Below are 18,804 nucleotides of genomic sequence, written 5' to 3' on the forward strand. Positions count from 1 at the left end.
GCTGTCTCGGGAATGGACTCAGAAGTATGCCATGTGACGCTACCTTAAAGTCAGAATAACCTTCATTACAACTGGAATAAACTTTAAATTATGGTTCCTTTTTTGATTTTCTTATCTGGCTGCTCCCCTATGAGATCTCATCTTTTTTCATTTTATGTTTTGTTTACCTCCCTCCATTCATTCACATGCTCATCTGAGAATACTTATGTTCTTCCAGCTTTGGACAGTAACTGCTTTTAGAAGCTATAAAGTAGTTACAAGAGAATAGTTACCCAAGATTCAGAAGTTTTTTTTTAAAAAAATGGAGCATGTGTATTATGTGGCCAGTGTTTTCACTCTAACTTTGTTATGAGACTAAAACCATTCCTCACTGCTCTAATGTGCTGAAGAATCATCTGAGGGGGAGGAAGGTGGAAGCTGAGTTGTCACATCAAAGGAAGCAGCATTATTCTAGCAGCATCCATTCTTGTTTAAACCTTCCACTGTTAGAGATTTGAGGTTACATGATATACTTCATACTCATAACTGATGTGGCTGGAGAATTGGTATTGAATTGATAGCATCAGCAGAATGGAAAATGTGATGTGTTTTATGCATGTCAATAAAGGAATGACCTGCTCTTGTTCTACAGGGAATGGAAATTGGAAGTCAAACACTCTTTGTATTCCAAAATAGGGTCTCACACATTTTGTAATTTTCATTTACATTGTTAGGAGGCTTGGAGCTATTAGTTAATCTATCTTCCAATACACTGTTTAATATAACACTGAGTAAATGATGCAAGTTGTCAATGGATAAGTGATAAACTAATAGCTGTGCTACTAATTGATTTTTCTTCAATAAAGTTGCATAAACCAAAATAATAATAATAATAAAATTTCATGAAGCTGGAGAGAGGCCAGCAGACATTAGACATCACCTTGAATGGTTCCAAGCAGATATTATCTCATAGAGCTCCTTGACCATTTCTTCTATAAATAATTTCGCTTCTGTGACTCTCTATTCTTCAGAAATGTTAATTGTGTTTTTTATTCAGTTTTATTTGAAACTATAATCTTTTAGAGAACTTTTAGGGTTACTTTCTTAAGAATTTCTTAAGAATGCTTTAGAACTAATTCAAGCAGTGTGTGTGCATTAATGTCAAGAAGTTCACTTTCCCACATAATTGCTTTGGAGTTGTTCTGAATTGTTGATATGGTCCCAAATAATTGTACAAAGGGTTTTTGCTTAGTAATTTTTCTGTTGCCACACACACACCATTCCTCTTGCAAATCTTGAGTGATATGTTGGACTTCGTATGATTATTAAATATTTGGAAGGTTTGGGGTAGTGAGGTGTCAGGTTTCTAAATCCAGAAAAATCTCGATTTGTTAGACTACCACTAATCTTTAATATGGGAGTGTTTGCTTTGGTTTCCTTTGTATAACTTAATCATGTGGTCTTTGTGGTTTGATTTTTCTCAGAGATTTTTCACATTATATTTAGGGTAAATTACTTATGTTTATTTCTGCCATTTATTTGAAATGTAAAATTAGGAATCTTAGGCTCTAAGGTTCAAACTCAACTTTCCTATGGTTTTACAATTGTATCTTTGTACTTGACAAATGCTTTGTCTAGGGATGATCATCTGTATACATGTACCTATAAATACAATCCAAAACGTATTTCGGAGCAGTTCAAACATTGATCCCTCTTCCCACAAACTACTGAACAGTAGGATGGCGAGTCCAAATTGTGTTGGTAACCCTTGTTATGGAGGAAATAATAGAACTGATTTTTGTTAACAAGTAGGCCTCATGTGCCAGAGTGCATGAACAGCTTCTGATATATATGAGTGAATTTTCTATACACAGAATCAGTTGAAGTAGTTGTTTAGTATATTCTCAGCTTCTATAGCAAGCCCTGTGATAATTAGTATGCGACTTTTACATCTCGTATTCCCCATGTTAGTTCCAATGTATTTCTTTAAAAAGGGGAGGATAGGGCAAGTAAGGGACAGGAAAGCAATGACAGTCTAATAAGGTTATCAGAAAAGCTCAGGGGGGGGACCACACTTCTGCAACGGTGAGGTTAATGGGCATCAAATTCCTTAATTGAGGAAACATGTAAAGAAGTTTCTGTTTAAAGGGCTCAGTAAGATTATGTCCATGTAAAATCATACAAATCTTTACTATTTTTTCCTCAAAGATAAAAGGCTGTATGTAATATACCTGCTACATAGTAAAAGCCCAACAGATGGTAGATGCTGTTAGTAATATGATATTTATAATCATCATCATAATCATTACTAATTATTTATTAGCAATAGCACAACTATATTGTTCCTCAGATTGATCCCTTTATTGTCATGCAACATCAGATTTTTTTTCTTTAGTAATTAAAAAAAAGTAAAATTTATTTCTTGACATAAGCTCCCAAAATTTTCAATACAGTACTTTTTCTTTGTATTAAGTTCCCTATCTGTATACTGTACTTTTGTCTTTAAAAGTATTTAATGAGTTCAACTTTTCAAACTTAAAACTGACTTCCCATAGTACATTTTACTTTTCTAATTATTTCTACGATTTGGTGCTCTTTCTATTGAACCTGGGTCATATATACACATGATAGCTAGCACATTTGCTTTTCACAGTGCTTTATTATGACATGTATAAAGAAGATGTTCCCCACATCTTGCAGATGTAGAATGCTTTTACATAATATTTTTACTTCCTCCAATAACTTTCACATATATCATCGTTAGGATGGTGGATGGTAAGATCCTTTATCTTCATTTAATATACGGGGTGACTATAAACCAGAGTCCTTGACTTAGATGTTTAATCCTGTGCCTTTGGATTTTTTTTGTTGTTGTTGTTGGAGTATAGTTGATTTATAATGTTGTGTTTAGTTTCAGGTGTACAGCAAAGTGATTTAGTTATACATATATGGATATCTATTCTGTTTCATATTCTTTTCCCATATAGGCTATTGCAGAGTATTGAGTAGAGTTCCATGTGCTGTACAGTAGGTCCTTGTTGTTTATCTCTTTTATATATAGTAGTGTGTATATGTTAATCCCAACCTCCTAATTTATCCCTCCCCCCCTTTACCCTTTGGTAACCATAAGTTTGTTTTTCTAAGTCTGTGAGTCTGTTTCTGTTTTGTAAATAAGTTCATTTGTATCAATTTTAGATTCCACAGCCTTTGGGTTTTTAATCCTGTGCCTTTTTGCCCAGCAGCATTAAATGGTATAAACAAATTAGTGATTGGGGGTGGTTTGTCAGTTTATTGATGTTTTTTAAAAGTCCACTCTGTCAACTCAGAAAACTTTGTTGTTTTCTGTTATTCTGGTGGAAAATATCAGCCTGGCCTCTTTTGTTCTTACTATTCTTGACCTTTAGCTGACATTTACAGTTCAATTCATTATCTTCTCTCAATAATTACCATTAGGGACTTCCCTGGTGGTCCAGCAGTTAACACTTCGCCTTCCAATGCAAGGGGTGGGGGTTCCATCCCTGGATGAGGAGCTAAGATCCCACATGCCTCGTGGCCAAAGAACCAAAACATAAAACAGAAGCAATATTATAACAAATTCAATAAAGACTTTAAAAATGGTCCACATCAAAAAAATTATTTAAAAAATATAATTACCATTATCTTGAAAAGTAGTGAGAATTAGTAAGGTCTCCAAAGTATATTAAGAGCCTTAGTTGAAAGGTGTCAACTGTTATCATTAATTTTGTTCATAATAATTACAAATAAAAAATGATCCTCTTTTTGAAATAAGTTAGATTTACTCTTAATTGAGTGATATTAATTGGTAGTTAGTTTTATGAAAACACAGTACAACTCATAAAGATTATTCTGTTCTTTCTTAGCAATACGTAAATCTCATAGTTCATGATTTCAGTGCTTTTGTTTTTCTTTCCTTTATTTTCTTTCATAATAAACTTTAAACAGATCTAAACTCGTCCTAGCAGTACAAAGATAGCAAGGAAGATTACTGAAAATATTAGACCAAAAGAGACATTATGGGGAATTCCCTAGCAGTCCAATGGATAGGATTCCACACTTCCACTGAGGTGGCATGAGTTTGATCACTGGTTGGGGAACTAAGATCCCACATGCTGCATGGTGCAGCCAAAAAAAAGAAAAAGGAGAGACAGAGCCATTATGATAAGCAAAGAAACGTTAGAAAACAAAACCTATAGATTATTCCTTAATATTAAGTTGACTACATGGATTTAGATTTTTGCTTCTTTTGTTTTTTTTTTTTTTTTTTTTTTTTTTGGTACGCGGGCCTCTCACTGCTGTGGCCTCTCCCGTTGCGGAGCACAGGCTCCGGAGGCGCAGGCTCAGTGGCCATGGCTCACGGGCCCAGCCGCTCTGCGGCACGTGGGATCTTCCCAGACCGGGGCACGAACCCGGGTCCCCTGCATCGGCAGGCGGACTCTCAACCACCACGCCACCAGGGAAGCCCGCTTCTTTTGTTATTAATTGTAAAGGTCTCTGGTTTGGGATAGCAATTAAGACATGGGTAATGTTTTGAGGATCCTTCCAGATCCATATTCTGAAATAAATTTTAAATTTGTTTAAAGTTCTTTTATTGTAAACAGAAGACCAAAGTACTGAAATCATCAGTTATGTTTGTTTTTCTTTGCCCTCGAAGTTGATCTACAGGGCAGTATGTTAAAAAGCAGTCTGTGGGGCTTCCCTGGTGGCGCAGTGGTTGAGAGTCCACCTGCCGATGCAGGGGACACGGGTTCGTGCCCCGGTCCGGGAAGATCCCACATGCCACAGAGTGGCTGGGCCTGTGAGCCACGGCCACTGAGCCTGCGCGTCCGGAGCCTGTGCTCCGCAACGGGAGAGGCCACAACAGTGAGAGGCCCGCATACTGCAAAAAAAAAAAAAAGAAAGTATGGACATTACTATCTATTCTATAAAATAAAAAGGATTAAAAGAGGGTACTATGAACAATTGCAAACCAACATATTGGATAATCTAATGAAATAGACAAATTCCTAGAAACACGAAACCTACCAAGACTAAATCACAAAGAACAGAAAATCTGAATTGACATATAACTAATAAGGAGATTGAATCAAAAAATCAAAATCTCCTGACAGAGAAGAGCCCTAGATCTGAGGAATTCTACCAAGTATTTGAAGAAGAACTAACACCAATAGTTCCCAAACTTTTACCAAAGAATTATAGAGCAGGGAATACTTTGTAACTTATTTTTCTATGTGTCCAGCATTACCCTGATACCAAAGCCTGACAAAGACACTGCAAGAAAAAACTACAGACCACTATCACTTATAAATATTGATGCAAAAATCTTCAACAAAATACTAGCCAACTGAATTCAGCAGAATATTAAAAGAATTACACACCATGACCAAGTGTGTTCCAAGGATGGTTCAGGATATGAAAATCAACCAATGCAGTATACCATATTAACTGAATGGGGGCGGGGGGGGGAGGTAACCTGATCATGATAATCGAACACAACAACCTATTAAGATTTTTTGTTTTTACACTCATAAAACTAGGAATAGAAGGAAACTATGTCAACACAATAAAATCCATATATGAAAAACCCACATTGAGCTTCATGCTCAATGGTGAAACATTGAAAGCTTTTCCTCTAAGATTAAGAACAAGGTAAGGATGCCCACTTTTAACCATTTCTATTTAACATGATACTGGAAATTCTAAGAGCAATTATACAAGAAAGAAATAAAAGCCATCCAAATTGGAAAGGAAGAAGTAAAATTATTTCTGAAAATGACATGATCTTATATGTATAAAACCCTAACACCTGAAACTAACACAACATTGTCAATCAACTACACTCCAATGTAAAAACGTTAAAAAAAAAAAAAAAAACCCTAAAGATTCCACACATGTTCCAAAAAAAACCTGTTAGAACTAATAAATGAATTCAGGTAAAGTAGCAGGACACAAAGTCAGTGCACAAAAGTCAGTCGCATTTCTATACACTAACAATGAACAATCTGAAAAGGAAATTACAAAAGCAATTTCATCTACAATAGCATTAAAAAATAAAATACTTAGAAATTAACTTAATCAAGGAGTTGAAAGTCTTGTACTATGAAAACTACAAAGCATTGCTGAAAGAAATTACAGATGACATAACTAAATTAAAACACATTTATGTTCATAGATTGGAAAACTTAATATTGTTAAAATGTCAGTGTTACTCAAAGTGATCTAGAAATTCAATGTAATTATCCTATCAAAACCCAAATGTCATTTTTGCAGAACTAGAAAACCCCATCCTGAAATTCATATGGAACCTCAGAGGACCCGGAATAGTCAAAACAGTCTTGAAAAAGAACAAAACTGGGAGAGTCACACTTCATGACTTCAAAACTTACTGCAAAGCTACAGTAATCAAAACAGTGTGGTGCTGGCATAAAGACAGACACATAGGCCAGTGGAATAGAATAGAGAGCCCAGGAATAAGTCCTTGCATATATGATCAAACGATTTTTGACAAGGGTGCCAAGTCCATGGAGAAAGGACAGTCTTTTAAAAAATGGTGCTGGGAAAACTAGATAGCCACATGCAAAAGAATGAAGTTGGACTCTTACCTAAGACCATAAACAAAAATTAACACAAAATGGATCAAAAACCTAAGAGCTATAAAACTCTAAAACTCGTAGAAGAAAACATTGAGGGAAAGCTTTATGACTTTGGTTTTGGCGATGATTTCTTAGGGCACCAAAGGGGCCAGCCCAGGGAGCTTTCTCAGTCCCAGCCCCACCTCCAAGACACCCCATTGCCCAGGGATGCCTGCTGTAAACTGCACACCCAAGAGGGAAGGGGCCACAGAGCCAGAGATGCCAGATCCATTTAAAGTCAACACCTTTAAGGAGGCAAAGGATGAAGACTAAAACCACAAAAGAGATTTGAAGAAGGTGTGGGGTGAGACTGCCAAGATTCTGCACCTCAGCAAGCTCCCAGGTGTTGCCTGTTGACAGGTCTGTGGGCAGAACTTGGAACAACACTGAAAACAGCTGTTAAGCTGTGGAAACTACTCTAATCAAATGATTAGTGCCCCTTTGCATCTTCCAGGATCACAGGCCCCCTGTGATGTATACAACAGAAACATACATCCCAGAGCAGTGACATGCTGATCTTGTCCTTGCAGACAGCAGGAAGAAAGTTACTGGAACAGTTCACTTTTTCCAGAGAGAGAATGTGGTATTTCCAAGAAAAGAGTCAATGCTGAGGGCCTCCCTGGTGGCGCAGTGGTTGAGAATCTGCCTGCCAATGCAGGGGACACGGGTTCGAGCCCTGGTCTGGGAGGATCCCACGTGTCGCGGAGCAACTAGGCCCGTGAGCCACAACTACTGAGCCTGTGCGTCTGGAGCCTGTGCTCCGCAGCAAGAGAGGCCGCGACAGTGAGAGACCCGCTCACTGCGATGAAGAGTGGCCCCTGCTTGCCACAACTAGAGAAAGCCCTCCACAGAAACGAAGACCCAACACAGCCCAAAAATAATTAATTAATTAATTAATTTTAAAAACATCATAGAGATAGACAGTAGCATGGTAGTTGCCAGAGCTTGGAATGAGAGGAGATGGGGAGTTAATGTTTAATGGGTACAGAGTTTCAGTTTTATGAGATGAAAAGAGTTACGGCTATGGATTGTGCTGATGGTGACACAACATTATGAATGTATTTAATACTACTGAACTGCACACTTAAAAATGGTTAAGGTGGTAAATTTCCTGTGTATTTTTCCACAATTAAAAAAAAAATTGAGAAGGAGACTTGGCTTGGGCTAGGCTAAAATCTAAATATATGTAACCTGCTTAATCTAAATATATGTAACCTGCTTAATGCAGGGTCAAAAATTAAAGAGAAAAAATGGGGCTAGAAAAGTGAAAGGCATGCTTTAAATAACTAAATTCATTTAAAAAATAATTTATTCTTATTTAATGCCAAACTTGTTTCCTCTGCTTTGTTGTTGTGTGTGCATGTGTATATGGTAGATTTTCTGGTATTTATTATGTAATTTTGGTTCTTTGCTATTTGAAATGAAATAATAAGTGATTTTTGTTGAATAATGCCACTTTGGCAGTTTATAGTTTACTTACGTAGCAGTGTATTAGTTTTCTGTTGCAGCGTCGCATATTACCACAAACTTAGAGGCTTAAAACAATGCCCAGTTATCAGCTCACCGTTATGTAGACTAGAAGTTAGTTGAGCTCAGCTGAGTTCTGTTTAGGGTTTCTCAAGGCTGAAATCCAAGGGGTTGGCCAGGCTGGGCCCTTATCTGAAGACTCTGGGGAAGAATTTGTCTTTATGCTCCTTCCGACAGCAGTGGCACCTCAGTGTTTTGCAGCTAGAGGTCTGAGGTCCATGTTTCCTGGCTGACTGTCGGCCAAGGGCCACTCTGTGCCCCTAGAGGCTGCCTGTAGGCCTCTTCATCTGTCCCCTCTGTCTTCAAAGCCAGCTGTGCAGTGTCATGTCCTCCTCACCCTTTGAATCTGATCTGCCGCCCCACTCCCAACAGAAGAATGCTCTCAGCTTTTAAAGGGCTCACTTGATTGGGTCAGACCCAGCTGAATTATCTGTATGTTAAGATCAACTGATTTGGGACTTTAATTACATCTGCAGAATCCCTTCACAACATTCTTTAGATTGGAGTTCGATTAAATTACCAGAGGAGGGGCCTGTTAGGAGGCCATCTTTAGAATTCTCTCTCTCATAAGTAGTATCTCACACACAGCAAGATTTTTTATAGGTGTGTGATATAAAGTACACAGGACTAAGATTCTAAAGATCTTGGGTTCTGTTTGACTAGTAACTCTGATACTGGACTGTAAGGCTCTTGAGACCAACAATTGTGTCTTATTCATCTTTATAGGCCTAGTGCCTGGCGCAGAGTGGCTTACAGCAGGAGCTTAGAACATATTAAGTCACACTGAGATAATTTTACCTCTCTTTGATTGTGGCCTCTCCCGTTGCGGAGCACAGGCTCCGGACGCGCAGGCCCAGCGGCCATGGCTCACAGGCCCAGCCGCTCCGCGGCACGTGGGATCCTCCCGGACCGGGGTACGAACCCGCGTCCCCTGCATCGGCAGGCGGACTCCCAACCACGCGCCACCAGGGAAGCCCGATTTTTCTTTTCTTAATCTTCCTTCATCAAAGTTTTCTTATGAATTAAAACTGAGATGGTTAATGCATGTGTAAGTCATTGAAAATTCTAAAACTTTACTGTAGGGACAATATACAGCCCCCCCAACGCCCCCCCCCTTTTTTTAATCTACCCTTTCACTGAACCTTTTCAAGAACCTTGAGAATTAATACAAACAATATTAACTTTTATACTGGTAAAAGTAAACTGAAATAACTTGACCAGGGTCACCTATTCGTAAGAAGCAAAGCCAGAAATTTAAATCCAGTCCTACATGTGAATGCAGCTTTTACTTCTCAGTTAATCATCTGTCTTATTTTTAAAAAAACTTTTAAGAGAAAGTGCTGTGCCCTTGATACGTAGAATTATAAGGGATTAAAGCAGAGGACTGGAGTAAATCGTAAATTCTTTTCTGCTGCCTTAGAACTCATTTAGTCGTGCATTTTGCTCGTATTCATCTATTGATTTTTCTCGGATTTTTTTTTTCCTGTAAACCCTTACTCTATGTAACATCTTTTAATTCTGTTTTTAGTTGCGAGTAACAGAAATCCTCTTGAATAAATTTAAAGAAGTGAGTAGATAGAGAAGACAGAACCAACATGTAAAAGCTCTCTTAGGCAGTAATGCCAGGTGCATTTGTTCATGCATCTGTACCATTTTCTTCTCTGTAAGAAACAGAAGATCATTTTTCTTTTTTTTTTCTATTTTCATTTTGTTGTTGTTACTGCTGATTTTTAATGTTGGATAATCCAGGGTCAAAATTCCCAAGAATATAGTGCTTCTTATCTCAAGAACCTTGGCCTCAAAATGGGAGACAACACCCTGGTACTGTAGATTCTCATTTCTCTTGGTCTACAAGGAAGGTTTTTTCGGATGTTAGAATGAAATGGTGGCTTTTTTTCATATGTGAAGCATACTGATCTAGGTATTAAGGACTTTGTTTTATGTTTGATACCAAACTGGCTCCCTGGCATTGAGTATATAAATGATAGATACCTGGACCTTGTACTGTTTGGGGTTGGTGTTAAACAAGTAGATTAGAAGGAGGTGGAAGGAAAGAAAACCTATCTGGCTTTGGTTCACAGGGACTTCAGCTGCTTTCCCAAGCCAAAGCCTGGTATCACAGACTAGAGCTACTCACCCCAGTGGGTTCCCCATTTGCGTGATTGATGATGTGGTGGTCAAGCTGAACATACATATTAGAACCTTGCCCACTTTTCTTCATTTCTGCTTCATTGCCTTACCCTAGATTAGGCAAGTAGGATTCCGTGCTGGTAAACTGGGGGTGTACTATGGAGTACAGTGCTGAAAAGGCTCAGTAGAGAGGTGGTTGTACTCTGACTCAATGGGCATTTGAAGCATTCTCCTTAGTAAGTTTGGAACTTTGCTGAGCATAGCCACTTAAAATTCCTCAGGACATTTGTGGGGGTTTTTTTTTCCCCTAACCTTGGCTAAAGTGTAATATGTTATAGAATACCAAAGAAGTATATTTTATTTTGCTGCTGTCTAAGAATTTACCTTATAAATTCAATTTAGCTCAGTTAACACAGAAATTGTGGCTATTTGCTCACTTAAAGGACATGCCAACCCACAGAAGGATTTTAGAGAATCTTCTGCAAGTGTGCTTTTGGGAGGAATCAGTACTTCTTATTTGAAAACAACTTTGATTTCCTCGTTTTCCATTCTTTGTGCAGTTAGTTTCTCTGTGGTTTAGGATTATGAACTAAGAAGCAATCTTTCTGTTTCAGTATGAAATTTAATACAAATCTTTCTTGTGTATTCAGCGGCCACTGCAGTCATTTGGACAGACAGGAAAAAGGTCTAAGGTATAGTAAATATTTTGTGCTGGCATGCCAAGGGCCTTCATGCTTGATGAATCTTTGTTTTCATAGAGCACTGCATTCAGTTTAGTTTTGTCATATTTTCTTTGGGGCAGAAAGCTTATTTTGTTTTATTTGGGGTTTTTGTCTTGCCTAGTCGCTTTTGTGCACTGCTTTTATATCTTTAATGGTTCTTCATCTGTAGAGAAAATGGCTTTCTCATCATTCTTTGGGTTTTGAGATTGGAGTTATTCCCATTCTTGCTATTGCTATTATTTTCAAAACTGCAGTTATTGTTTTCCCTCATAACAAAAGGTTTTAATGGTATTTAATGATATATTTAACTTGCACATTTCACCTACGTCTGTACATGGCAGAAACTATTATAAAGAAACTTAAGAAACCCTAGGGGGCTTTTGGATATGCCCTAGATTTATGGAATGTAGTGTTAATTTTAAATACTTTTCTTTAGTCAAGCTCAAAGTTAAAGCTAGTTCGGAGCCTTGCAGTGTGTGAAGAATCTCCACCACCCCCTACAGCAGAGATATCACAGGAGAACCAGGTAAAAAAACCAAAAGCAATAAGCAAAAAAAAAAAAAGAAAAAATTTAATTATTTAAAGATATGGAAAAACCTGCTTCCTGGAGAAAACTTTTTCATAATGTTAAATAAAATTTGGATGTGCATGTACGTGTGTTATATATGTTTTTACTAAGTGAAACTACCAAGTCCAAGGCTTAGTGCAATGATTTCTCGCTGGAAAAACTTAGAGATCATATAATTAACTGAGAATATGGCTTTAAGGGAATTATAAGTTGTTATGGAAAAGTTATATTAAAGTAGTACTTCCAGTTAATGTGATTGTGATGAAATTTGCCCTTGAATTTGCCCAAATTTGATTTTGGCTTTTAGAAATTTGTCGAACACCTCTTGAGTGTGAAGAGGAGACTACCTAAGACTTCTGCTTACATATCATTTTACTTAACCTGAATGCGTGGTGAAGTCAGTTTTCATATTAGCGTGGCTCTAATAGTTGTCTAATATTTTTAATCCCTCTACTGTCTATGTTTGCAAAGTATAGAACTACCAAGGCTCAAGCAAATAGTTTGGTTTTTTGCTTTTTATATTCTTTTTAATGCTATGACTTTACTTTTCTGTTAATCTCAGTTATGGATTGATCTTTGTCTTATGCTACATTTGGACATTTACATATAATTAATTTTGGACCCTCTACCAGTGTTTATCAATGTGATAACTTTGGCTGTTTGTGGCTTGTTCTACTTTTTAAGAGTTTGAATAACCTAAAATCCCTCTGTATTCCAACAATTAGTTTCCAAAGAATTGAGGCAATATTGTGGTTAAGACACATGACTGAATAAAGGAAAAGAGAAAAAAAAGCCATGACAGGTTGTATGTCTTTTTTTTTTTTTAATGCTAATTGTACGTTTGTTAATTCAAGCAAAGACTGTTATGCTTTGCCTTGATTTAGAAGATGATGACGTCAAAAGCCTACTATAGATACTGAAGATAGTTGTCACATATTTAGACTGTGTTCTGTTTTTAAAAGCACTACAACTCTGTCTCTGAATTATAAGAAAAGGACTTTTTTTGATAGATTATTTATTGTCAATGCACTTAATATCAGTTTCCTTTGAAATTTGTTCAAGTGTCAAGCAACATAGGGTTCAAATTTTCCTTTTGATTTTTAAAAGTTCTTTTGTACATTCAGAGTAAAGAATGCACCTGTTCAGGGTGGAGCAGTTGGCAATGTAATGTTTTTTGAAAATTAATTTCTTCGTTTTGTTGACCAAAATGTTACACCATCTTAGCCTCTTGGAATGATTAGTCCAAGGAGATAGAGGAAATGAGAAGGGTCAGGCATTCATAAGACTGTTAGTCCAGAAAAGGTGCCTTTTTTGAGAAAAACTGTAACAAACATGATCTTTGGTTTTATTTGGTACATTTCACCTATCTGAAAAATTATTGTGGGAGGCAGAAGGGGGGAGAGGATTCTTATAGTACTGCATAAATTTGTCTAGTGAAAATTTATGAGAAAAAATTAATATAAGGAGTATATGTTATATATTAATGTATATATTGTTCAAAACAGCTGAGTTACAGCATTTGGATAATGAATAAGGTGGTTATGCCAGAGTTCAGTTATTCTACATAATATAGTCTTTCTCAATTTCTCTTGGATACAGTTAACTTTTTCTTTTGGGATAATAACCTATTATTACCCTCTCTGAACAAAAGATATTCTTTTTAATAGAAAGTCTTTTTCCCAGTCTTGAGTTAACTAAATTGCATCTGACTGGGAATTGGAAAATAAGTTATTTCTTGTAAAATGTACTAGTATCAAATCCTTGACGGCAGAGATACTTTCCAACTAATAATGCTTGCTTCAGAATGTGATTTTCGAGGAATTAATCTGGAATAAAATTCATTGTTCAAAAGGTTGAGAGGCAATTAAAAGAGAGATGTCATTTGTGTCTGATGAGAGCTAATGAGAGGGAAGTGACCTCAATAAATGATGTCAGTTACAAAGTGAAGAGTAAAGGAATTACAGCTACCTATGGAGATATTGCTCTCATTTGAGTTATTTATAGTCAGGAGAGTTCGTGTATAAGGACTTAGGCATTTAAAATATGTCTTGTTTATTTGCTACTGAAAACAAGGGCTCAGTACCAACTGAAGACAAGCCTCAGTACATTATGCATACTGGATTTTTAAATACAGTTCATCTTGATAAATAGTTTAATATCTGTAATTAAAATATGTGACCTTAGAAAGAGAATTTGGAAATGAAATCTGATAGTCATTATAAGTGCCTTTTAGTGAAGTTGTAAATGTGAAATCTTTTCTTCCTACCTGGATTTTATAGATTATCCTTGAGTAACAGCAATAGAGAAGCTGTAAGTCAGGAGAACTTATAAATATTCTACTTCTGAAGCATAGTTCTGGGATTCATTTTTAAATATCTATTTTACAGTTAAAAAAGAATGAGGAAAGTGGATTACAAAATGAGTCATAATGAGAAAAATGACTGGTTGATGAACGTATGACATTGATTAACGTATGAGGTTTGGTAAACAATACAAAGGAGGACTTAAAGCAGGTGTTCATCATTTTAGTGGAAATTGCCAGTGCATAGCTTTTGTCCTATATCCTGAGCACAACTTTGAACTGGGATGGAATGGGAAGCAGAGTTGAGAAAAGATGAAAATAGCAGTCAGCAACCCCATAGGAAAAAATATGTATGTATTTGACCTGAAATTCTTCTGCCAAATACTATTTTGAAAAAACTTATGTGGGGAGAAAATGGGTAATAGAAATCCTGGTGGCTGCAAGTTTAAGAATCCTGAAATTTATATCTTCTTCAATATTGACTTATCGCACCTACCGTCACCACCAACCCTCACCTAGAAAAGCGAAGTAATTGATTAATATTTTTCATCTCTAAAGAACAACTGTATACAGTAATTTAGCCTGCATATAGGCTGTACCTTTATCTTTAGTAGAAATGGTCTGGAAGTTAGTCTGCCTTTCTTTATAAGTTTGCCTGAATAAACAGAGCTATGTGATTTTTATATATTTGACCTATATGAATTAATTTCCAGTAATTCCTTTGGGTTCTGAAATTGCATGTAATGACATTGTTTCAAAAATAAAATGTAGAAATAGTTCTCCTTTTCAGTCTTAGAGAATATGGTTACTTTACAAGTAAATATTACATATCACTAAGGAAAACAATTTTGTTTGAAATCTTTCTAAAACAACTTTGTGGTGATTGAAGGAGGAACAGTGATAGTAGGCTCAAATAGGAAATAACCAAAGTGGGGGATTTTGTTTTGGAAAGTTTTTATTTACAGTTTTATATGGCAAGAAAATGAAGAAATATGAATTTATAATGGACAAAGTATTTTTTGATAAGTGTTGACCTGACTCTCATATATTCCTATTGTCATGATTGATGATAATTGTCATACTTTTGCTTGACCGTGGAATCTCCATTGCAAAAAAAAAATGTTAAAAAGACCTTTGTTCTGTCCTCCAAGGGTTTTACAAGTAGATTCATTTAAACTATTCTTAAAAAAACATTTATTTTCTCTAAGATAATTTTCAGGATACATTTCAATTGACAAATTCAACTCAAAGCCTTAATTTTAACATTTTTTTATCAAGAGTTGATTAAAACGGTAAAAATATTTTAAGTTGTATTCTAGTTTGAAGAATCTAATTGGATAAAAGAAAAATCTTTTTCTCCGTACAATTTTGTATTACTCAAAAAAATACAAATGTGAGGCATTAACTGAATCACTTTATATTTTAACTTAATAACTGATTTTACCTTCCAACAGGAGAAAATTCAGATCCAGTTAACACAATCATTTGAAAAAGAGGAGAAGCCCTCAAAAGATGAAGCAGAAAAAGAAAAAGCCAGTGATAAGTTGCCCAGAAAAATGTTATCAAGAGGTTTGCAATTTATTTCTGTGTTTTTTAAACAAAATTTTAGTTTTACTGTCTATAATTCCATCCTTTACCCCTTGAATAATTTTACATAGTGTATTTCTATTAAAAATGATCTCGAACAGACCGAAGGGATGATACTGTTCTTGGCAAAATGGCATAAGGCAGTTCTGCTGAACATCAGTAAGATGCTTGAGCCAAAAAAGTGCAACACATGCAAAAGTCACCAAGGAAGATAACTGTCATGATCACTTATTAGTCAGTCTCTTGTATTGAAATGATGGAATCACTATAATTTGAATACTGATTCCACTAAAAATATTATTTTTAAAAATTCCTTATGATACAGAGAGCTGATGCCAAAATGTTCAGTATCCAGTAAGAATATTCTTGGAAACCTAGAATGTTTGTCTTTTATAATAAATTTGAAGGGACTTCATCATATAACATTACAAGTCTATAAAAATGCTTTTTTAATTTATAGACCCAGTTATGTTGACCAGTATTATAAACAGCATAAGGATATTACATTTAAGGGGAAGAAATAAACATGAATGTTTGTAAAGAAACATTTTGAAAGCGAGCTTTTTGTGATAGACCCGATCAAATCTAATTAAATATTCTTTCAGAGCTACAGTTCCTGCCTATCTCCAAATTATTGCCTGCACTTATATTTGTAACTGAACTAAGCAGACTCAATTTGCTTCAAATGTAGTTAATTGTCTGAATCATTCCGATTTTTTGCTTGAGACATTTTTGAATATGAGGATTGTGGTGAGTATATAAAAGGATCTTTAAGAATTCAGAACAAATTAAACTGGCACATTTGAGAGATAAATTTTTTTAAGAATGTACAAAGACATACAGTTACGTAAATCCATGTCATGCTCATTATATGGGAGTAGCAAAATTGTGGTCATCTGAATTCATCATAACTTCCATTTTCCTACTTTGTCAGTTATTTTTCAATGTGGGGCATCTCATTTTATTTTAATATACATCATGTGTAAAGGGAAAGGGATTTGTTTCAAACAACTTTATACTGGGTTTTTGTGTTGTTGTTTTTTAGATTCCAGTCAAGAATACACTGATTCAACTGGCATAGATCTACATGAATTTTTAGTAAATACATTAAAAAACAATCCCAGGTAAAAATTAAATTTATAAGGTTTACATTGCTTCTAGAGTACCATAATTTTGTTATATATGTTTTCATTACTGAGTTAGAATAAGATTAAAATATTTAAAGTACACCAGAAACATTTTAGTTTCTTAGGGCTAAGATGTTGTTGGCCTCTATATGCACATGTATAAATATCTTTTTGCATTATGTATATCACCATGATATAAAGATAATTCATACTCTTTAGGAATTTGGGGAAATACAGAATCACCAAGCTATTTTGACTCTTAATTGAGATGAAGAGTTATCATTCATCATGAAATAGGAGAGAGAGAAATATACCTCATGATAAAGCACTCAACCAGATAACTTAGTGTATTTCACTTATAACAAGTTTTTGGACTTAATTGAATGCAGAATTTTTGTTTCTTCTTGCTTAGTTTATAAACCTCCAACCCAAAGATTTTTAAGGTGCTTATTTCAGTCACAACTTTAACTAATTGTGAAGTCCTTTGTTTTGCCAAGGTACTAGATAAATAGATTTAGCTTTTTGGTAGGTCATCGACCCCAGTGAGGCAGTCTCCCCACAGAGAGGTTTATCCACAAAATATCTGACCAACATGTTCAAGGAGTAGAAGACTTGAAGGTTAAGAACCCCTCCTCCAGATGTTAGCTTCCCAGAGTGGTAGTAAAAATTTGTGAAATCTTCAGTTCATTGGGTAGGTGCACATGAAAGAAAACAAACTCTCTTTAGTATCACTGAGCCTTATCTCATGTCTTGTTTCAAGATACACCTTTAATTTCATTCAGGATTTATTGTTTCAGTACCATCTTGATTTCCTATTTTACATTTAACATAAACCCCAAAAGGGGGCCCACCAAAATGAAGAGTGGTCTCCTTGTAGTATGGGCTGAAGATGTATAAGTGTGAGGTGAGGAAGAAGTCAGTCAGCTCCGCAAACTTATTCCTCAGTGGTCCCAACTGAAAGATGAATTCATTAGTCCATTGAACAGGCATTTCTTGGGTATATATCATGTGCTAAGCATTGTGCTAAACATTGTAGATATAAAGATGAACAAAATATAATCTCTGACCCTAAAATATTCACTGTCTGTGTGCTAGAAAAAAAAAAACCCACAATATGTAATTAAAATAGAATAGATGTTGTAAAAGAAGTTTTTCAGGGTGCTTTAAAAGCACAGGGAGGGGATCCCAACCTTTGAAAGGATATGGGAAGGCTTCACTGAAAAGATAATGCCTGAGCTGAGTCTTGAATCCAGAGTGCTTTCAACTGGAACATGAGCAGCACAAGGGAGACAAGAGCATCGCCAGGGCATGGTCATACGAGAGAGAGGTGGCATATCCAAGCAAAGACGGGATTGTACACTCTGGCTCTAGCAGGGGGGCATGTGGCAAGTGATTCTAGAAAATGAGGCGGAGGGCATTGTTGAGGAATGAAGGCAGACTATGCAGTTGTCCTCAACCTAGGATAGTACCAGCACACTGGGATGGTGAATGAGTAAGGAGTGCTACTGGTAAGCTAGGAATGCAATGATTGACGAAAAATAGCCTTACTTGAGATGCCAGTAGTTCATCGTTTGAGAAATACTGAGTATGGCATGCTACGTTGAGGAGTCATGACAGAATTTTCAAAAGGGTGATGCTATAATGAGATTTATGTTTTAAAAATACTACTTTGTCAGTGAGGGGCCAAGATCATAAGCAAGGACTGTGGGTTGATGAACATAGAGAAGAATAGAGAGGAAAGGACACATTCGAAAGACATCTAAGAAGTACCGTGGCAGGACTTGGTAATTATTTGGATATGGAAGAGTAGTGGCACGTTGGAGCAGAACAGAACAGCTGCTAGATTTCTGGCTGAACTGACAGCTAGTCCCATTAACAGGGGAAGTAAACAAGGGCAAGCCTGAATGGAGTAAGGCATGTTCTGTTATAAATAAGTATAGTTTGAGGTGCCTGATGGAAAGCCACAGTGAGATGAAGTGTGTCAGCAGTTAAAAGCCTCTGGTTTTCAGGTAAATGAGCCTGGCTGCTGTTACTGGCAGCCATCAGTCTTCAGTAGAGGTGACTCTTGCTTTGTATGAGTTTGCCCAGGGAGATGTAATAAATGACAAGGACGAAATTCTGTGGAAAGACAACGTGTTATGGGTAGATATGAAGGAAGAGACCATGGGTGTTAAAGGTTGCAAAAGAATCATGAGAACGCTTGTCTTAGAAG

General features: G+C 36.2%; 1 protein-coding gene across 1 annotated transcript in view; it reads left to right on the top strand.

Annotated features, from left to right (window-relative positions):
* LOC103089719 (R3H domain-containing protein 1) overlaps positions 1–18,804 on the top strand; it is a gene marked incomplete at its 3' end in the record, with an annotated part of 118,910 nt that overhangs the window by 74,793 nt on the left and 25,313 nt on the right. Inside the window, exons 4-7 of the mRNA XM_007464008.1 lie at positions 10,937–10,978; positions 11,445–11,534; positions 15,333–15,447; positions 16,511–16,589. Coding sequence (XP_007464070.1) covers positions 10,937–10,978; positions 11,445–11,534; positions 15,333–15,447; positions 16,511–16,589 — 326 coding nt within the window. The remainder of the gene's footprint in view (positions 1–10,936; positions 10,979–11,444; positions 11,535–15,332; positions 15,448–16,510; positions 16,590–18,804) is intronic.

The sequence above is a fragment of the Lipotes vexillifer genome, unplaced genomic scaffold, assembly GCF_000442215.2.
Source record: "Lipotes vexillifer unplaced genomic scaffold, Lipotes_vexillifer_v1.1 scaffold233, whole genome shotgun sequence".
Lineage (NCBI taxonomy): Eukaryota > Metazoa > Chordata > Mammalia > Artiodactyla > Lipotidae > Lipotes > Lipotes vexillifer.